Source organism: Hemiscyllium ocellatum, chromosome 3 (assembly GCF_020745735.1).
Source record: "Hemiscyllium ocellatum isolate sHemOce1 chromosome 3, sHemOce1.pat.X.cur, whole genome shotgun sequence".
In the NCBI taxonomy this organism is placed as follows: Eukaryota; Metazoa; Chordata; class Chondrichthyes; order Orectolobiformes; family Hemiscylliidae; genus Hemiscyllium; species Hemiscyllium ocellatum.
The window spans coordinates 8,620,147-8,643,010 of record NC_083403.1 but is presented as its reverse complement, the minus strand read 5'-3'; the positions used below and the strand labels follow the sequence as shown (position 1 = coordinate 8,643,010).

Genomic DNA, 22,864 nt, shown 5'->3' with positions numbered 1-22,864 from the left:
AGACACACGGAGAATGTGCAAACTCCACACAGAGAGTTGCCTGAGGACTGGAATTGAACCCTGGTCCCTGGTGCTGTGAGGCAGCAGTGCTAAGCACTGAGCCACCATGCCACCCAACAAGGCACCAATGATATAGGTAGAATGAGAAAACAAGTTCTGTTGAAGGAATATAATCTGCTAGGGCTAAGTTAAAAACAGAATCAAAAAGGTAACAATCTCCAGATTACTACCTGAGCCATGAGATAATTGGTAGATTCAATAAGATTAAAGAGATAAATGCATAGCTCTAAGATTGTTGTGTGAGAAATAGGTTCAAATTCATAGGAAATTGGCACCAGTACGAAGGAGGACACAGTTTCAATGGAATGGCCTGCATTTGAATCATACAGGGACCATACAGGGACACATAAATAGGCTTGTAGATAGGGTATTGAACTAAATGGTTGGGTGCGTTGAGCTGCAAAATTAGACAATAAAGCAATAAATGAGAACATAGGATTGCATGTTACCAAGGAAACAACAGGAAGAGACAGAATTTGGGATTGTCACATTGCACCAAAAAACCAAAGAAGTGTAGGGAAAATTGATGATAGAACAAATATAAATGCTTTGTATTTTAAGGCAAACAGCATTCAAAATTGGGTAGATGAATGGATAGTGCAAATTGAGGTAAAAGGATATGATCTCTAAAAACATTAATAGATATTTGACTTAGCAGAGTCAGAAGTAATAGAAAAAGTGGTCAGGTAGCACCATTAATAAGGGATGAAGTCAAGTGAGAGACAAGTTAGGCTCAGCTGATGTAGTCCATCTGGACAGAGGTAAAAGAAAGCAGCAATGGAACAAAGGCATTGTTGGGAGCACACAGACCCCAGACAGTAACCCTTCTGAAAGAAAGGCAAATAATAGGAGCATGTAAAAAGAATAGAACAACAAGTATGGATGAGTTTAACCTTCTTGTTGATTAGGTTAATCAAATTGGAAACAGTAGCTACAATAATATATACACAGAGTGCATGAGGAATAGTTTCCTGAAGTGATATGTCACAGAGACAACCAGAGAGCAGGATATGGTAATGAATAATAAGGTTTAATAAATGACCTTGGAGTAAAAGATCCTCTAGGAAATAGTGATCATAGCATGATAGAATTTAATAGTTATAAATAACTGTCTTTACTTTAAATAAAACTAACACACCATACATCTTCTTAACAATCTTATCAACCTGGGTGGCAACTTTGAGGGATCTATGGACATGGACTCTAACATCCCTCTGTTCCTACAAACTCCTTGTATTCTGCATTCAAATTCAACCTTCCAAAGTCACTTCACACTTTTCCAGGTTGAACTCCATCTGCCACTTATCGGCCCAGTTTTGCAACCTGTCAATGTCTCGTTGCAACATACCACAGCCCTTCACACTATCTACCACTCCACCAACCTTTGTGTCATTGGAAAACCTACTAATCCACCTTTCCATATCCTTATCCAAGTCATTTATAAAAATTACAAAGAACTGAGGTCCCAGAACCGATCCCTGTGGAACATCACTGGTCACCAATCTCCAAGCTGAATACTTTCCATCTACCACCACTCTCTGTTTTCTATGGGCCAGCCAATTCTTTATCCAAACTAACAGGTTTCCCGGTATCCCATACCTCCTTATTTTCTGAATGAGCCTACCACAGGGAACCTTATGAAACGCCTTGCTAAAATCCATGTACACCACATCCATGCTCAACCATCATCAATATTTTGTCACATCCTGAAAGAATTTAATAAGGTTTATGAGGCATGACCTGCCCCTCACAAAGCCATGCTGACTATCTCTAATCAAACCATGGTTTTCCAAGAAATGATAAATCCTGTCTCTCAGAATCCTCTCCAATACTTTACACCCATTTGCTGAGAAATGCGAGGGAGGAGCAAAGGAATTCTGGGAAGGCGAGTCTAACCATTTAAAAGACTTACCTCAAACATCGGGGCCTCTATTTGCCGAGAGGTGCGAGGGAGGAGCGAAGAAATTCTGTGAAGGTGAGTCCAACTGTTTAAAAGACTTACCTCAAACATTGGGGCCTCCATTTGCCAAGAGGTGTGAAGGAGGAATGAGGGAATTCTGTGATGTTTTTAAGTGGATGTGCATCCAAGTCCAGCTCCTCGAAAACCGAGTTAGGGAACTGGAGCTGGAGCTAGATAAACTACGGATCATCTGGGAGGCTGAGGGGGAAATTGAGAGCTGAAAATGTGTTGCTGGTTAAAGCGCAGCAGGTTAGGCAGCATCCAAGGAACAGGAAATTCGACGTTTCGGGCAAAAGCCCTTCATCCTGATGAAGGGCTTTTGCCTAAAACGTCGAATTTCCTGTTCCTTGGATGCTGCGCTTTAACCAGCAACACATTTTCAGCTCTGATCTCCAGCATCTGCAGACCTCACTTTTTACTTGGGGAAATTGAGCGGATGTATTGGGAGGTGCTCACTCTCCAGACACAGGATAAGGACAGCTGGGTTACTGTTAGGGGGAGAAAAGGGAACCGACGGTCAGAGCAAGGATCCTTTCTGGCTGTTCCCGTCAGCAATAAGTACACTGTTTTGGATACTGCTGGTGGGGATGGCCAACCGGGGGAAAGCCATAGTTGTCAGGTCTCTGGCATTAAGCCTGGCACGGTGGCGCAAAAGGCAAGGGGGAATATAGAAAAGCGCTAATGTTGGGGACTCAATAGTTAAACAGATTGACAGGAGATTTTGTGGTCAGGAACGGGACTCACGGAAAGTATATTACCTCCTTGGTGCCAGGGTCCAGGATGTCACCAATCGGGTTTACAAGATTCTGAAGGGGGAGGGTGAGCAGCCAGAAATCGTGGTACATACTGGCACCAATGACATATCCAGGAAAGGGACTGAGGATCTGAAAAGTGACTCCAGAGAGTTAGGTTGGAAGCTGAAGAGCAGGACAAGTAGAGTAGTGATCTCAGATTTGTTACTGGTGCCACAAGATAGTGAGACGAGGAAGTCAGCAAATGCTGCTTAATATGTGGCCGTGAGGCTGGTGTAGGAGGGAGGGTTTTAGATACCTTGACCATTGGGATACCTTCTGGGGAAGATGGACCTGTACATGAAGGACCGGTACATGAAGCACCTGAACTGAAGGGGCACAAATGTCCTGGGTGGGAGATTTACTCGTGTGATCCGGGAGGGTTTAAACTAGTTTTGCAGGGGGTTGGGAATCAGGGCCACATGTCTGAGAGGGGGCAGCAAAGTGACAGGATATATTGAATCTATCAGGAAGGTTTCTCACGTGATGAAACAAAGGGATTGGTTAAAGTGTGTCTGTTTTAATGCAAGGAGTGTCCTAAATAAGAGTGACAAACTTAGAGCATGGGTCAGTACATGGGGCTACGATGTTGTGGCCATAACAGAGACATGGGTTTCACAGGGGCAGGAATGGTTGCTTGCTGTTCCAGGGTTTAGAACATTTAGAAGGAACAGGGAGGGTGGAAAAAGAGGAGGGGGTGTAGCATTACTAATCAGAGAGTGCATCACAGCTACAGAAATGAAGATTGTTGAGGAAGGTTTATCTACTGAGACAGTATGGGTGGAACTTAGGAACAGCAAGGGAACAACCACCTCATTGGGGGCTTTCTACAGACCTCCAAATAGCAGCAGAGAGATTGAAGATCTCATAGGTGAGTAGATTCTGGAAAAATGCAAAAGTAGCAGGGTTGTTGTTATGGGTGATTTTAACTTTCCCAATATCAACTGGAACCTCCTAAGTGCAGATGGTTTGGATGGAGCCATTTTAGTCAGGTGTGTTCAGGAGGGTTTCCTTACTCAGTATGTAGACAGACTGACAAGGGAGAGGCCATTTTGGATTTGGTGCTCAGCAATGAGCCAGGACAGGTGTCAGATCTCACAGTGGGAGAGCACTTTGGTGAAAGCGATCACTACTGCCTCACATTTAGCATAGCCTTGGAGAGGGAAAGGAGCAGTTACCAAGGGAAGATATTTAATTGGGGAAAAGGAAATTATGAAACTATCAGACAGGAATTGGGAAGTATATACTGGGAGCAATTATTCCACAGAGAGGGCACAGCAGACATGTGGAGACTATTTAAAGAGCAGCTGTTGTGAGTGATGCACAAATTTATTCCTCTGAGACAGGTAAGAAGGGGTAAGATTAAGGAACGTTGGATGACGAGAACAGAGGAAATTCTTGTCAAAAGGAAGAAGGCAGCTTACGTAAGGTGGAGGAAGCAAGGATCTAGCACAGCATGAGAGGATTACAGGCTTGCTAGAAAGGAGCTCTGAATTGGACTGAGGAGAGCCAGGACGGGTGCACAAAAAAGGCTTGGCAACAAAGATTAGAGAGAACCCAAAGGCATTTTACTCAAACGTGATGAATAAGAGAATGATCAGGGAGAAGTAGGGCCGATCAGGGATAGTGTAGGGAACTTGTGCATGGATTCTGAGCAGATAGGGGAAGCCATAAATGAGTTTTTTGCTTCAGTTTTCACCAAGGAAAGGGAAATTGTTGCAAATGAAAACTTAGAGGAGCTGGGATACAGTCTTGACCAGATGAAGATTGATGAAGTTGATGTGCTAGAAATTTTGGAAACATTAAGGTTGATAAGTCTCCAGGGTCAGACTAGATTTATCCTAGGCCGCTCTGGGAAGCGAGAAAGGAGGTTGCTAAGCCGTTGGCAAGGATCTTTGCCTCCTCACTCTCCACAGGAGTTGTACTGGAGAATTGGAAGGAGGCGAATGTTGTTTCTCTTTTCAGGAAGGGTAATAGGGAAATCCTTGGCAATTACAGACCAGTCAGGCTTCCATCTGTGGTCAGCAAAGTTTTGGAAAGAATTCTGAGAGATTGGATTTATGACCATTTGACAAAGCAAAGGGTAATTAAAGGCAGTCACCATGGCTTTGTGAAGGGCAGGTCATGCCTCACAAATCGTATTGAGTTCTTTGAGGAGGTGTCAAGACAGGTCGAGGACGGTCAAGCAGTGGATGTGGTGTATATGGACTTCAGCAAGGCATTTAATAAGGTTCCCCATGGTAGGCTCATTCATAAAGTCAGGAAGTATGGGATACAGGGAGATTTGGCTATCTGGATTCAGAATTGGCTAGCTGACTGAAGGCAGAGAGTGGTTGTAGATGGGGAGTATTCTGCCTGGTGGTCAGTGTTGAGTGGGGTCCCGCAGGCCTCTGCTCTTTGTGGTTTTTATAAATGACTTGGATGAGGAGGTTGAGGAGTGGGTTATTAAATTTGCAGATGACACAAAGGTTTGAGGTGTTGTCGATAGTATAGAGAGTTACTGCAGGCTGCAGCGCGACATAGACAGGATGCAGAGCTTGGCTGAGAAATGGCAGATGGAGTTCAACCTGGATAAATGTGAAGTAATGCAATTTGGAAGGTTGAACTCGAATGCTGAATATAGGATTAAAGACAGGATTCTTGGCTGTGTGGAGCAACAGAGGGATCTGGGTGTACAAGTACATAGATCCCTCAAAGTTACCATTCAGTGGATAGGGTTGGTCAGAAAGTATATGGTGTTTTGGCTTTCATTAACAGGGGGATCGAATTTAAGAGCCATGAGGTTTTGCTGCAGCTCTACAAGTCCCTGGTGAGACCACAAATGGAATATTGTGTCCAGTTCTGGTCGCCCTACTATTTGAAAGATACAGAGGCTTTGGAGAGGGTGCAAAGATGGTTTACCAGGATGCTGCCTGGACTGGAGGGCTTGCCTTATGAGGAAAGATTGAATAAGCTCGGACTTTTCTCTTCAGAGAGAAGGAGGATGAGAGGAGACCTGATCGAGATGTACAAAATAATGAGAGAATAGATAGAGTCAGTAGCCAGAGACTTTTCCCCAGGGCAAGTTGACTGGTATGAGAAGTCATAGTTTGAAGATATTAGGAGGAAGGTGTAAAGGAGACATCAGAGGTAGGTTCTTTACGCAGAGAGTTCTGAACGCATGGGATGCGTTGCCAGCTGTGGTGATGGAAGCAGAGTAATTGGGGGTATTTAAGCGACTGCTGGACATGCACATGGATAGTAGTGAGTTGAGGGGTGCATCGGTTAAGTTACTATATTTTACATTAGGATTAAATCTCGGCATAACATCGTGGGCCAAAGGGCCTGTTCTGTGCTGTACTTTTCTATGTTTTATGTTCTATGTTCTAATCACTGACATGAGACTGACTGGTCTGTAATTCCAAGGATTATCCTTGTTCTCCACCCTCCAATTATCTGGCACTACTCCATGATTTTCATTCTTGATTTTTATTTCCAGTAAGGTTGTAATAAACACAGACTCTGAAAAATCTAAGTTGAATGGTTTTAGGGCCAATTTGCTTATAGCTAACAGATATCGCCCCTGGCAACAGTCTTTCAAGGTTTTGAAAAAATGACACGCGCATGAAGTGGGGGCGGGGGAGGTGTCTAGTTCTCCCAGCTCGGCTTTCCTTTCATCTGGTTTGGTTTTTAGCAGTAGGTTTTTGAAGCTGCTGGACCCAAAGAAGCTGGTCCATACTGGTCTGCTCTCTCTGACTTCTCTCCTGTAACACACTGTGTTTTATTTTTTCTTTTGTGCCAAAGAGTGTTTATGGGAATTGCTACAAGTATTTGGAACAGCATCATTAAGTTGGGGACAATCTGGTGGGTTTTGGATAGCTTGAGTTTTTCTGTTCTTGTTGTTTGTGTTTCATTGTTGTAAATAAATATTTTGTTGAAACCTAAGTGGTTTGACCACCAACTCATCTGAAATATCCACTTTCCCTGTTTAAAACAATTGGCAAAGTTAGGATCTGGGCTACTTTTAAAAAATGTTTTGAGGGGGTCTGCCCTGGTCCCTAGCATGTCTGCCTAATTTATATGAGATTTTTCAGGCAGTCTAAATCATTGTAGACACATAGGAACTAGTAGACAAGTTTGATTTGGACTTCTAGAAAGGTTTTGACAAGGTGCCTCACAAAAGGTTAAATCATACAATTAGAACTCACATTATTGGAGGTAGCATCTTGACATGGAAAGAGAATTGATAAATGGGCAGGAAACAATGGGGATAGGGATCTTTTTCAGGTAAGTGACCCATAACCAGTGGGCTTCCACAGAAATCAGTGCTGGAACTGCGACTGTTCACAAGATATATTACTGACTTGGAGGAAGGAAGTAAATTTACTATGGCCAAATTTGTAGACAACACCAAAATAGTTAGAAAGGCAAGTTGTGAGGCGGTTTCAAGCAGTACACAGAAAGACATGGAGAGGTTAAGTAAGTGGGCAAAAGATTAGAAATACAGTCTAAAAAGGGAAAATGTGAAGCTGTTTAATTTAGAAGAGAGCAGAAAAGAACAGTATTACTTAATTCATGAAATACTGTAAAAAGCTGCAATGGAAACTGAGGGGAGACTTGAAAGAAGTCTATAAAGTTATGAGATGCTTAGATAGGGTTGTCAGCCAGGATGTTTTTCCCAGAGTTGAAATGTCTAATACCAGGGGGCATGCATTTAAGGTGAGGGGGGATTGTTCAAAGGAGATGTGAGGGATATGTTTTTTTATACAGCAAGTGGTAGGAGTCTGGAACATGCTGCCAGGGTGGTGGTGGAAGCAGATCGCATAAGGACTTTAAGAGACTTCCAGATGAGCACATGAATATGTAAGGAATGGTGGGATGTGGACCAAGGGCAGGCGGAAGGGACTAGTTTCATTTGGTATCATATTCGGCACAACACCATGGGCCGAATGGGATATTCCTGTGTGCTGTACTGTTTTACTTGTTCTACGTACAAAGTACTTGTGCACAAAACAAGAAAGCTGGCACACAGGTGCAGCAGGTAATCAGGATGGTTAATGGAATGCTGGCCCTTAGGTCAAGGGAGTTGGAGTACCATGGGAGACTATATCTGGAATACTGTAAGCAGTTTTATTCCCTTATTTAAGGAAAGATATTTAATTGGAGGCAGTTCAGAGAAGGTTCACTCGGATCATTCCTGGTTTGGAGGGATTGTCTTATAAGCAGAAGGCTAAACAGATGGGGACAGTACTCACCAGACGTTTTGAAGAATGAGAATAATCTCATTGAAAATAAATGGACGTGATAGGGTAAATGCTGAGAGGATAGTTCCCTCATGGAATTGTTATAAAGGTGTAAGGGGTACTATATCTTTAACACAGTTGAAGGACTTAGAGAGGCTCACAGTGCACTGGAAAATTTACAATGTAACACTTGGTCCAATAACTAACATTACCTCAGTTGCTATGAGACAAAAAACAGTTCAAATTTGGCCAATCAGTTTAAATTATGCCCAAAATACCAAACTCCAATCAAGTTTGAATTCAGTATTCTGACAATATTAACACCAATGAAGTGATCTGATACTTTGGGGTATAAAACCGATAAAAGATTGAACATGTGGAGGAGAACTGCCAAGCCACAAACATATGCAGACTACCCACAGAATTCTCTCTTAAAGTTACATTTATTTGTCAGTGACCTGTGAAACGAAAATCCCTAAGAAGAAGGAAAGAAAACAGACAAAGTTATAAAAAGATTTGATAGCTGACTGGTTTTGAAATTTGAATGTTTTAGTAAATCTTTAACGAGGGTTTTATTGGGCCAGTATTAAAGAAGGGAAAGTAAAAGATAGGTTAGAGAAAGGAGATGTAAATAGTTGTTAGTTAATTCTTCTCTATTAGATTTCTAAGTAAAAATAAAGTTGTTAATTTTTACTTTAAATTGTGACCTTTAGGATAACTCTTGGCCTCTCAAGTTTTCATAGATTACCGAATGGGGTAAATCTTTTCTGTCTTGCAGTTTAAATTAGCAGGGGGTGTTTACCCAATATCATAACAGCTTGGGGGCTTGTCCAGGATTTAAACCCCAGACCTCTGGCATCTAAAGCAAGAATCAGACCCCTAGACCAAGGGATGAGGAAACATCCACTCTTTCTGATCTTTTACCTGAGAGTGTGGTAATTTATGGGATAGATGGACAGACATTTAGCATTCCCTTATGTAAAATAAGATTGGAGTGCCAAGTCAAGACTGGTGAAGTAACAGTGGGAGTCACTGACAGTGTGTCAGTTCCAGGAATTCAATTTGTTCTCGTGAATGATTTGGCAGGATCTGAGGTGGGAGTGACACCCTTGTTGTGGAGAAGCCCATAAAACTGAGGGGTTAAGCAGAAATATCCAGGCATTTTCCCAGAATATGTAGCAACCAGATCCCACTCTGACAAGTCATAGCACAAAGCGAAAGCTAAAGAGAAAGATGAAGGAGTTAAAGTTCAGTTAGCAGATACCCTGTTTGTTGTAATGGTGCAGGAGAAACCTTAACAGGCAGAGGGTCAGGCAGAAGTGTTTAGTCCTGAAAGGCTAAGGCTCTTGCAACAGCAAGACAAGACAATAAAAGATATAAATGTGGATGCATACTCTGAAAAGGAGGCAGGGAATATTCTGGAAGATTATTATCTGAATGATAGAATCCTGACACAGAAATGGAGACCACAGCAGGTTAGTGCAGAGGAGAAATGGGCTGAAGTGTACCAGATTGTGTTACCGGTAGCACACAGAAAGGAGGTGTTACAGATAGCACATGAACTACATGTAAGAGGTCACTTAGGGGTATGAAAGACTCAGGCTAAGGTACTAAAACATTTTTATTGCCCTGAAATGCACAAGGATGCGGTTAACTTTTGCTATACATGTCATACATGCCAAATGGTAGGTAAGACACAGGCGGTAATAAAACTAGCACCTTTGTTGGCAATTCCCACATTTGAAGAACCTTCACACAGGTTATAATTGCTCGTATAGGTCCCCTTCCAAGAACTAAAAGTGGGAACCAGTGCTTGTTAACTATAATGGATGTGTCTACCAATTTTCTGTAGACAATTCCATTACGGAGTATCAAAGCAAAAAAGGTGGTTGCAGAGATAATAGCTTTCTTCACACAGTATGGACTACCCAGAGAGATTCAGTCAGATCAAATTTTGCTGCTGGACTGTTTAAGGCAGTTACGGATGAAGACCACATTGACAGCATACTGTCAGGATTACCTGAATGATTGGGATAAGGGTATCCCATTCGTATTGTTTGCCATTAAAGATGTCCCAAACAAATCTTCTCAGTTCACTCCTTTCGAGTTAATATTCGGGCATGAAGTGAGAGGTATTTTGAAATTAATAAAGAAAATTTCACAGGACCAAAGTCGGAGATCTCACACTTAGATTATGTAACAGAGGTGACGGAGATTAAATTGAGGAGGTGAGTTAGCTAAACAGCACTTAAAGAGGGCACGGTGTAGAATGAAGCAGGTAGCAGATAAAAGCTCTGAGAATTGGACGTTTTCCCAAGGGGATGACGTGTTTGTACTGTTACCAATGATAGGAGATCACTTCAAAGCCAGGTTTAGTGGTCCCTATCAAATTGAAAAAATGCCAGATAGAAGAAAAAGTATTGGGTATGTCATGTGAACATGTTGAAACCATATCATATTAAAGAGAAAGAACAGGAGAAGCAGGTGTTAGTTACTGCCCTGCAGAGTGAGGAATCAAATCCAGATGATGTGGATTTTGATATGCCTCAAAATAGATTGAAAAATGAAGAAGTCCTTGAGGAGTGGGATAGGTTAGTAAACTCTCATGGGCATAGAATGCAGGTGAAAGATTTGTTACTGCAGTATAATGACATATGTAAGAATTAGATGGAGAGGACTGTTGTACATGGAGTAGACGTAGGAAATACTGCTCTGATAAAACAACATCCCTATCAGCTTAATCCTTTCAAAGCCAGGCAGGTCTTGGTGGAGGTGGAGGCCATACTCGACAAGGACATCATTGAGCTGAACCAGAACAAGTGGAGTTCGTCAATCGTCTTAGTTCCCAAACCGGATAGTACTCAACGATCCTGTATGGATTATCAGAAGTTCAACGCTGTTACAAATTTGGACTCTTAGCCAATTCCTAGATTGGAGAACTGTATCAAGAAAGTCAGGCAAGCCAGTTACATCACCAAGCTGGATTTACTGTGTGGTTACTGGCAGGTACCTTAATCAGAGATGGTGAAAGAAATTTCTGTGTTTGTAAACCCAAGTAGGCTATATCAATTTAAAGTGATGCCCTTTGGAATGAAGAACACACCCAATACATTCCAAAAAGTCATGAACAGAGTGGCGGCTGGGTATATAAACTGTGCAGCCTATTTGGACAATGTTGTGATCTTTAGTCAGCCCTGGAAAGATCATATGGTACAGTTGGCAGACCTCTTTGAACAACTACGAGAAGCAAAATTGGCAATAGATTTAAACAAAACAGAATCCACGAAGGCAGAGGTGATGTTCTTGTGACATAACATTGGTCATGGAAGGTTGACCTCATGGAACACAAATATGAAGGCCATCAAGGAATTTCCATGACCAACCTCGAAAAAAGAGGTGCTTCGATTCTTCAGACTCAGCAAAATCTATCGGAAGTTTGTTCCAAATTTCAGCAGTGTAGTGGCTCCATTAACTGATTTGCTGAAGAAGAACACAAAGTTTCTGTGGACAGTGCTGTGCCAGGAAGCATTCAACCATTTGAAAGACATATTAACCAAATTAAACATATTTAGTTACACCAAACTTCAAAATTTTTAAAGTCGTCATCGATGCTAGTGACATAGGAGTTGGAGCTGTACTGCTCCAGGAAGATGAGGATGGGATTGTTCTGCCAGTTGGTTACTTTTTGAAGAAGCTCAGCATCCACCAGAGGAAAACTCCATTTTTAAAAAATAACTACTGTATTGAGTTTGGTACTGGCCTTACAACATTTTAATGTGTATGTCATGAACAATGTGTCACAGACGATTGTGTACACAGATCACAATCCTCTAACATTCCTAGAATGCTTTAATAGTCAAGAATGTGAGACTATTTCATTGGAGTCTTATGTTACAGACTTTTAATTTAAAAACCGTACATGTAGCAGGTCATAAGAATGTAATCGCAGATGTGTTATTGTGGATTTAAATGATAAAGTATAGATGAGATTTGTATTTATCCAATATTATTTATGTTATATAAAATGTTAAGGTGAATTTAGATTTAAGTTATCTGTATGTTATGGCAATGTGTTTAAAGAATAGGAAAACAAATGAAGCCATCTTTTTATTGTAATGGTTCATTTTTTCTTAAGGGGGAGGTGGTCTGAAGGTGTAAGGTGTACTGTATCTTTAAGACAGTTGAAGGACTTAGAGAAGCTCACAGAGTACTGGCAAATTTACAATGTAGCATTTGGTCCAGCAGCTATCAGTACCTCAGTTGCAATGAGACAAAAAACAAATTCAAATTTGACCAAACAGTTTAGATTATGCTCCAAAATATCAAACTCCAATCAAGTTTGAAATTAGTATTTTGACAATATTAACACCAATTAAGCTATTCGATACTTTGGGGTATAAAACTGAAAAAAAAGATTTAACAGTTGGAGGAGAACTGCCAAGCCACCAACATATGCAGACTGCACAGAAATTAGCTCTCTTAAAGGTACCTTTATTTATCAGAGATTTGTGAAATAGAAATCCCTAAGAAGAAGTATAGAAGACGGAGGAAGATTCAAAGAGAGGATTTGATAGCTGGCTGGTTTTGAAATTTGACTTTTTTGGTAAATCTTAATGGGGCGTTTTACAAAAAAAATTTTAGTGCGTAGGAGTGCATCTGGGAAAATTAAGAAACAGTGAAATTTACAACTGATCTTGGAGAAATTGTTTGGTGAAGTTCACAGCACAGAATCAGATAAGTGAATTGTTTTAAGTGTGGCCTGCAGAAAGTCTGCAGTAGTAAGAACAGTGGGTTCTTTCTTGATTATATGTTTTTTGAAGTATGTCTCTTGATTAAATTAAATTATAAGCCATAACTATTAATTTAACCTGGGGCAGTATTTTGTAGAGGAATTAGATGGTGTAATTTTCTGGGTCTATAGATTGTGAAGGAGCAAAAATGGCCTTTAGTACAGTGATATGTACTTCTTGTCAGATGTGGGAGTTTAAAGAGAGTTTAAGGGTTACCGCAGATTATATCTGCAATAAATGCTGTTGGTTGCAAATCTTATCAGATCGAGTGGATCGGTTGAAGAGACAGTTAGGACCAGTGAGGAGTTTGCAACAGCAACAGTAGGTGATGGATGGCAGTTATAGGAAGGGGGAAAGTCTCAGATACACTCATATAGATGGATTAATTCCAGGAAAGGTAAGAGAGTTAGGTAGCTAGAGCAGGAGTCTTCTGTGGCTTTACCTATTTCAAAACAAGTATGCTGTTTTGGAAAATATAGGGGGTGATGGATTCTCAGGAGAACGTAGCATGAACAGGCAGGTTTCTGGTATGGAGACTGGCTCTAATGCGATGAGGGGTACGTCGGGTTCCAAGAGATCAATTGTGTTAGGGGACTCTCTACTCCGAGGTACAAACAGATGTTTCTGTGGCCAGCAGCAAAAAAATCAGAATGGCGTGTTGCTTCCCTGGTGCCAAGATCAAGGATGTCTCAGAGACTGTGCAAAATGTTCTCAACCGGAAGAGGGGCCAGCAAGAAGGTCGCTGTCCACATTGGAACCAACGACATAGGAAGGGAAAAGGTTGAAATTCTGAAGAGAGATTACAGAGAGTTAGGCAGGAATTTAAAAAGGAGGTCCTTGAGAATATTAATATCTGGATTACGCCCAGTGCTACGAGCTAGTGAGGGCAGGAATAGGAGGATAGAGCAGATGAATGCATGGCTGAGGAGCTGTTGCATAGTAAAAGGATTCACATTTTTAGATCATTGGAATCTCTTTTGGCGCAGAAGTAACCTGTACAAGAAGTACGGATTGCACCTAAATTGGAAGGGGCCTAATATACTGGCAGAGAGATTTGCTGGAGCTGCTCAGGAAGTCTAAACTAGTAAGGTGAGGGGAGGGGGGGGTGGGACCCAGGGAGATAGTGAAGAAACATTTCAATCTGAGACTGGTACAGTTGAGAAAAGAAGCAAGTCAAACAGTCAGGGCAGGCAGGGACAAGGTAGGACTAATAAATTAAACTGCATTTATTTCGATGCAAAGGGCCTAACAGGGAAGGCAGATGAACTCAGGGCATGGTTAGGAACATGGGACTGGGATATCATAGCAATTATGGAAACATGGCTCAGGGATGGGCAGGACTGGCAACTGAATGTTCCAGGATACAAACGCTACAGGAAGGATACAAAGGAAGGCAAGAGAGGAGGGGGAGTGGCATTTTTGATAAGGGATAGCATTACAGCTGTGCTGAGGGAGGATATTCCCGGAAATACATCCAGGGAAGGTATTTGGGTGGAACTGAGAAATAAGAAAGGGATGATCACAATATTGGGATTGTATTATAGACCCCCCAATAGTCAGAGGGAAATTGAGAAACAAACTTGTAAAGAGATCTCAGCTATCCGTAAGAATAATAGGATAGTTATGGTACGGGATTTTAACTTTCCCAACATCGACTGGACTGCCATTGTGTAAAAGGTTTAGATGGAGAGGAATTTCTTAAGTGCTTACAAGACAATTTTCTGATTCAGTACGTGGATGTACCTACTAGAGAGGGTGCAAAACTTGACCCACTCTTGGGAAATAAAGCAGGGCAGGTGACTGAGGTGTCAGTGGGGGAGCACTTTGGGGTCAGTGACCATAATTCTATTCGTTTTAAAATAGTGATGGAAAAGGATAGACCGGATCTAAAATTTGAAGTTCTAAATTGGAGAAAGGCAAATTTTGACGGTATTAGGCAAAAACTTTTGAACGCTAATTGGAGGCAGATGTTCGCAGGTAAAGGGACGACTGGAAAATGGGAAGCCTTCAGAAATGAGATAACAAGAATCCAGAGAAAGTATATTCCTGTCAGGGTGAAAGGGAAGGCTGGTAGGTATAAGGAATGCTGGATGACTAAAAAATTGAGGGTTTGGTTCAGAAAAAGAAGGGAAGCATATGTCAGGTATAGACAGGATAGATCGAGTGAATCCTTAGAAGAGAATAAAGAAAGTCGGAGTATACTTAAGAGGGAAATCAGGAGGGCAAAACGGGGACATGAGATAGCTTTGGCAAATAGAATTAAGGAGAATCCAAAGGGTTTTTACAAATATATTAAGGACAAAAGGGTAACTAGGAAGAGAATAGGGCCCCTCAAAGATCAGCAAGGTGGCCTTTGTATGGAGCCACAGAAAATAGGGGAGATACTAAATCAATATTTTGCATCAGTATTTACTGTGGAAAAGGATATGGAAGATATAGACTGTAGGGAAATAGATGGTGACATCTTGCAAAATGTCCAGATTACAGAGGAGGAAGTGCTGGATGACTTGAAAAAGTTCAAGGTGGATAAATCCCCAGGACCTTATCAGGTGTACCCGAGAACTCTGTGGGAAGCTAGAGAAGTGATTGCTGGGCCTCTTGCTGAGATATTTGATTCATCAACAGTAACAGGTGAGGTGCCAGAAGACTGGAGGTTGGCAAACGTGGTGCCACTGTTTAAAAAGGGTGGTAAAGACAAGTCAGGGAACTATAGACCGGTGAGCCTGACCTCGGTGATGGGCAAGTTGTTGGAGGGAATCCTGAGGGATAGGACGTACATGTATTTGGAAAGGCAAGGACTGATTCGGGATGGCTTTGTGCGTGGGAAATCATGTCTCACAAACTTGATTGAGTTTTTGAGTTGTGGATAGTGATGAAGGATGTAGTAGGTTGCAGAGAGACATAGATAGGATGCAGAGCTGGGCTGAGAGGTGGCAAATGGAGTTTAGTGTGGAAAAGTGTGAGGTGATACACTTTGGACGGAATAATTGGAATGCAAAGTACTGAGATAATGGTAAGATTCTTGGGAGTGCAGATGCACAGAGAGGTCTCAGTGTCCATGTACACAGATCCCTGAAAGTTGCCACCCAGATTGACAGGTTGTTAAGAAGGCATACAGTGTTTTGGCCTTTATTAATAGAGGGATTGGGTTCCGGAACCAGGAGGTTATGCTGCAGCTGTACAAAGCTCTGGTATTGTCTTGGAGTGTTGTGTACAGTTCTGGTCACCGCATTACAAGAAGGATGTGGAAGCTTTTGAAAGGGTGCAGAGGAGATTTATTAGGATGTTGCCTGGTATGGAAGGAATGTCCTACAGGGAAAGGCTGAGGGCCTTGAGGCTGTTCTCGTGAGAGAGAAGAAGGTTGAGAGGTGACTTGATAGAGGCATACAAGATAATCAGAGGGTGAGATAGGGTGGACAGGGAGAGCCTTTTTCCAAGTATGGGAATGGCAAACATGAGGGGACACAACTTTAAAGTGAGGGGAACAAGGTATAAGACAGATGTCAGAGGTAGTTTCTTTACTCAGAGAGTAGTAAGGGTATGGAATGCTTTGCCTGCAATGGTAATAGATTCGCCAAGTTTAAGTACATTTAAGTCGTCATTGGACAGGCATATGGACGTACATGGAATAGTGTAGGTGGGATGGGCTTCAGAGTAGTATGACAGGGCGGCGCAACATCAAGGGCCAAAGGGCCTGTACTGCGCTGTAATGTTCTATGTTCTAAGTAACAAAGAGAATTGTTGAGGGCAAAGCAGTAGATGTGATCTATATGGACTTCAGTAAGGTATTTGACAAGGTTCCCCATGGGAAACTGATTAGCAAGGTTAAATCTCATGGAATACAGGGAGAACTAGCCATTTGGATACAGAACTGGCTCAAAGGTAGAAGATGGAGGGTTGTTTTTCAGACTGGAGGCCTGTGACCATTGTGGAATGCTACAAGGATCGGTGCTGGGTCCTCTACTTTTTGTCATTTACATAAATGATTTGGATGTGAGCATAAGAGGTATAGTTAGTAAGTTTGCAGATGACACCAAAATTGGAGGTATAGTGGTCAACGAAGTAGTTTACCTCAGATTACAACAGGATCTTGACCAGATGGGCCAATGGGCTGAGAAGTGGCAGATGGAGTTTAATTCAGATAAATGCGAGGTGCTGCATTTTGGGAAAGCAAATCAAAGCAGGACTTAGACACTTAATGGTAATGTCCTCGGGAGTATTGTTGAACAAAGAGATCTTGGAATGCAGGGTCATAGCTCCTTGAAAGTGGAGTCGCAGGTAGATAGGATAATGAAGAAGGCATATGGTATGCTTTCCTTTATTGGTCAGAGTATTGAGTACAGGTTTTAGGAGGTCATGTTGCGGCTGTACAGTACATTGGTTAGGCCACTGTTGGAATATTGTGTGCAATTCTGGTCTCCTTCCTATTGGAAAGATGTTGTGAAACTTGAAAGGGTTCAGAAAAGATTTACAAGGAATTTGCCAGAGTTGGAGGATTTGAGGTATAGGGAGAGGCTGAACAGGCTGGGACTGTTTTCCCTGGAGTGTTGTAGACTCACGGGTGACTTTATAGAGGCTTACAAAATTATGAGAGGCATAGATAGGATAAATAGACAAAGTCTTTTCCCTGGGTTTGGGGAGACCAAAACTAGAGGGTATAGGTTTAGGGTGAGAGGGGAAAGATATAAAGAGACCTAAGGGGTAACTTTTTCACACAGAGGGTGGTACATGTATGGAATGAGCTGTCAGAGGAAGTTGTGGAGGCTGGTACAATTGCAACATTTAAAAGGCATTTGGTTGGGTATATGGATAGGAAGGGTTTAGAGGGATATGGGCTGGGTGCTGGTAGGTGGGGCTAGATTGGGTTGGAATATCTGGTCGGTATGAGTTGGACCGAAGGATCTGCTTCCGTGTTGTACATCTCTATGAGACTGCATGGCTCTATGAGATAAGCTAGAGAAAGGGGTTACAAATAGTTGTTAGTTAATTATTCTCTGTTAGACTTTTAAGTAAACATAAAGTTGTTAATTTTTACTTTAAATAGTGAACTTTGGGATAGTTCTTGGCCTCTCGAATTTTCAAAGATTACTGCACGGGGTAAATCTTTTCTGTGTTGCTGGTTTAAATTAGCTGCAGGGAGGGGGAGAGTGGGGAGGGGGATGGTTTAACCCCAGGTTGTAACAAAGTTTAGGACCAGAGACCATTGTTTCAGAATAAATGGACGACAATTTAAGACAGTGATCAGGAGGATTTTTTTCTGTGAAATTGAGAGTTTTTTGAACTCACTGTAACAGGTAACTTTGGGGGCAGAGTCCTTTTGTGCAGTTAAGGTTGAAATGGATAGATTCTTGATCAGTGGGGGACACATCCATTATGGGGAAAACACGAGAAAATGGATATGAGTAATGTCAGATTTGTTTAACCATGATCCTCTTGAATGGTTGATCCAGGCTCGAGGAGCCACACAGCCTATTCCTGATTTATTTCTATTGGTCTTATTCATTTATACTAACCGGGGGTGGTATTTTGATCTCGTCCTTCATCAGTTTTGTTACTTCGTTATGTAGAGTGACACTGTCCAGTGCCCAGCCTTTATGTGCACGTGTGACTTCCTGTCTCATAGCTGTTAGGAATCCTGTGTACAGAATAAACAGAGTTTCTTTTATTTTGTTTCTTTTTTTTTTACAAGATAATAAATATAAACCCACTTTAAAGATTAGAACTGAATTGTACTTGACTTAGTAGTAAAATTATTGAAAAAATATTTATAGAGTAATATTTATAGGAATAATCCTTGACACAACATTGTGGTGTACTTTCCTATGTTCTATGAGTAGGGAGAAGCCATTCAGCACAAATGGTCTTTAAACTTTTAAAGTTGTTCTCAAATTCTTACCACCTGTCTTCATTTGACCTCATAAACATATCCCGTGAAACTTTTCTCATGTCTGTATGTATGATAACTTTCTCTTGGAATCCTAATACATATTTCTAAATTAGTAGCAGAAATAGTTTAGATGGCCCCTCAAGCCATTAAGTAAAATCACGCTGTTCAGTGTGTTCCAAATTCCACACTGCCAACTATTCCTAAAAGTCCTTTCTTTTGGGATGTAAGTTTGCTTGCTGAGCTGGAAGGTTTGTTTTCAGGTGTTTTGTCACCATACTAGGTAACATGATCAGTGACCCTCTGGTGAAGTGCTGTGGTCTGACCCGTTTTTAATTTATGTGTTTAGGTTTCCTTGGATTGGTGATGCTATTTCCTGTGGTAATGTCAATTCCTGTTCTTTTTCTCAGGAAGTGGTGAATGGATCCAAATCAATGTATTTATTGATAGAGTTTGGTTGAAGTGCCATGCTTCTAAGAATTCTAGTGTATATCTCTGGTTGGCTTGTCCCAGGATGAATGTGTTGTCCCAGCCAAAGTGGTGTCCTTCCTAATCTGTATGTAAAGATACTAGTGAGAGTGGGTCACGTCTTTTTGTGACTAGTTGATGTTCATGCATCCTGATGGCTAGTTTTCACTACTCAGACCCCTTGGCATCATGGCAGCCCACAAAACCACCAACACATTAAAACTGCAGCTAATGAACTTGAAAGACCCTATATAGACAACAAGCAAAATTAATGTATTTTACAAAATACCTTGCAAGAACTGTAACAAACACTACATTGGACAAACAGGCAGAAAATTAGTCACCAGGATACATGAACATCAACTCGCCACAAAAGGACATGACCCACTCTCACTGGTATCTTTACATGCCGATGAGGAAGGACACCACTTCGACTGGGACAACACATCCATCCTAGGACAAGCCAAACAGACACAGGTGTGAGACCTCCATGGCACTCCAACTGGAACTCTATCAACAAACACATTGACTTGGATCCCATTTACCACCCCACAAAAAAAACCAGAAAATAACACCACAGCAGGAAATGACACCACCAACCCAAGGAAACCTAAACACAAACAAAAAGTGGGTCATACCACCAGTGCTTCACAAGACGCTCACTGACAATGTTACCTAGGATGGAGATGAAACATCTGAAAACAAACCTTCCAGCTCAGAGAGCAACCCTATATCCAAAACTTCAACCTGGGGTACAAATCTTCTCAAAACTTGCTCAGTCCTTTATTTCCTTGCTAACAAGAATCTATTCATATCTGCCTTTACTTCAAAGCTACCAAATAGAAGTGCTGGCATGCCAATAGCATAAACAGCAAATGATAGAAAGAGTGAGGTGATCCCACGACCAACAGATCGGATCCAAATCCTCCAGTGCTACTACACCCAGTTTTGAATGATAAGACCATAAGACCATAAGACATAGGAGTGGAAGTAAGGCCATTCGGCCCATCGAGTCCACTCCGCCATTCAATCATGGCTGATGGGCATTTCAACTCCACTTACCCGAATTCTCCCTGTAGCCCTTAATTCCTCGAGACAACAAGAATCTATCAATCTCTGCCTTGAAGACATTTAGTGTCCTGGCCTCCACTGCACTCTGCGGCAATGAATTCCACAGGCCCACCACTCTCTGGCTGAAGAAATGTCTCCGCATTTCTGTTCTGAATTTACCCCCTCTAATTCTAAGGCTGTGTCCACGGGTCCTAGTCTCCTCACCTAATGGAAACAATTTCCTAGCGTCCACCCTTTCCAAGCTATGTATTATCTTGTACGTCTCTATTAAGTCTCCCCTTAATCTTCTAAATTCCAATGAATACAATCCCAGGATCCTCAGCCGTTCCTCATATGTTAGACCTACCATTCCAGGGATCATCCTTGTGAATGATGGACTATTAAACAACTTACTGAGGTGGAGGTTCCACAAATATCCCAATTCTCAATGATGGGAGAGACCAGCACATCAGTGCAAAAAATAACTCTGGTTGGCATGGACGAATTGGACTGAAGGGTCTGTTTCCATGCTATATGACTCAATGATTCTAATAAGGCTGAAGCTTTTGCAACAATCTTAACCCAGAAGTACTGAGTGGATTTTCCAATTTAGGACCCCTCCAGAGATCCCCAGATCACCGATACCAGAATTCATCCAATTCAGTTCACTTCATATGTTTTCAAAAAATAACTAGAGTCACTCAACATTGCAAAGGCTTTTGGGCCCTGACAGCGTTACGGAAATAGTACTGAAGACATATGCTCCAGATCTTGTCACGTCCATTGCTAAACTGTTATAGTACATTACAACATTGGTACCTACTTGACAATGTGGAAAATTGTCCAGGTATGTGTTCTACACAAAAAGCAGGAAAATCTGTCAGGGAATTCCCTACTCATCAGTCTATTCTCGGTCATTAGACATCTGATGTCATCAACAGTGCTATTAAGCAGCACCTCCTCAGCACAACCTGTTCACTGACACCCAGTTTGACCACTTAGCTCCAGACTTCATTACAGCCTTGGTTCAAACGTTGACAAAAATGCTGAATTCTAAAAGTGAGGTGAGAGTGACAACACTGATGCCATTGGTATAACAGTACTAAAAGCTTGGTTTGGATTGTAGAAAATTCTGTAATGTCAGGACCCATAGTCTTTGCTCCATATTTAACTTTTTCTTGATATCACTGTGCCTATATGTTCATAGTTCCTTGGAAGTTGAGTTGCAGGTAGATAGGATAGTAAAGAAGGTGTTTGGTATGCTTTACTCTATTGGTCAGAGCATTGACTACAGGAGTTGGGACGTCACGTTGTGGCTGTACACTTTTGGAATATTGTGTGCAATTCTGGTCGCCTTCCTATTGGAAGGATGTTGTGAAACTTGAAAGGGTTCAGAAAAGATTTACAAGCATGTTGCCAGGGTTGGAGGATTTGAGATATAGGGAGAAACTGAATAGACTGAGGCTGTTTTCCCTGGAGCATTCGAAGCTGAGGGGTGATCTTATGGTGGTTTATGAAATCATGATAGGCATGGATAAGGTAAATAGACAAGGGGGTTTTCCCTGGGCTGGGGGAGTCCAGAACTAGACGGCATAGATTCAGGGTGAAAGGGGAAAAATTTAAAAGGAACCTAAGAAGCAACTGTTTCACCCAGAGGTGGTGTGTGTATGGAATGTGCTGCCAGAGGATGTGATGGAGGCTGGTACAGTTACAGCATTTAAAAGGCATCTGGATGGGTATATGAATAGGAAGGGTTTAGAGGGATATGGGCCAAGTGCTGGCAAAAGGGATTAGATTAGGTCGGGATATCTGGTTAGAACATAGAGCATAGAACAGTACAGCACAGAACAGGCCCTTCAGCCCACGATGTTGTGCCACTGATCCTCATGTATGTACCCTCAAATTTCTGTGACCATATGCAAGTCCAGCAGTCTCTTAAACGTCCCCAATGACCTTGCTTCCACAACTGCTGCTGGCAATGCATTCCATGTTCTCACAACTCTCTGTGTAAAGAATTCGTCTCTGACATCCCCTCTATACTTTCCTCCAACCAGCTTAAAACTATGACCCCTTGTGTTAGTCATTTCTGCCCTGGGGAATAGTCTCTGGCTATTGACTCTATCTATGCCTCTCATTATCTTGTATACCTCAATTAGGTCCCCTCTCCTCCTCCTTTTCTCCAATTAAAAATGTCCGAGCTCAGTCGACCGCTCTTCATAAGATAAGCCCTCCAGTCCAGGCAGCATCCTGGTAAACCTCCTCTGAACCATCTCCAAAGCATCCACATCTTTCCTATAATAGGGCGACCAGAACTGAACGCAGTATTCCAAATGCAGTCTAACCAAAGTTTTATAGAGCTGCAACAAGATCTCACAATTCTTAAACTCAATCCTCCTGTTAATGAAAGCCAAAACACCAAATGTTTTCTTAACAACCCTGTCCACTTGGGTGGCCATTTTAAGGGATCTGTGTATCTGCACACCATGTTCCTCCACACTGCCAAGAATCCTATCCTTAATCCTGGACTCAGCTTTCAAATTCGACCTTCCAAAATGCATCACCTCACATTTATCCAGGTTGAACTCCATCTGCCACCTCTCAGCCCATCTCTACATCCTGTCAATGTCCTGCTGCAGCCT

The 22,864-nt window shown here is 41.9% G+C and overlaps 1 protein-coding gene across 1 annotated transcript in view; it reads right to left on the bottom strand.

Annotated features, from left to right (window-relative positions):
* LOC132834281 (dynein axonemal heavy chain 8-like) overlaps positions 1-22,864 on the bottom strand; it is a 1,170,382-nt gene that overhangs the window by 4,501 nt on the left and 1,143,017 nt on the right. Inside the window, exon 91 of the mRNA XM_060853001.1 lies at positions 18,337-18,458. Coding sequence (XP_060708984.1) covers positions 18,337-18,458 — 122 coding nt within the window. The remainder of the gene's footprint in view (positions 1-18,336; positions 18,459-22,864) is intronic.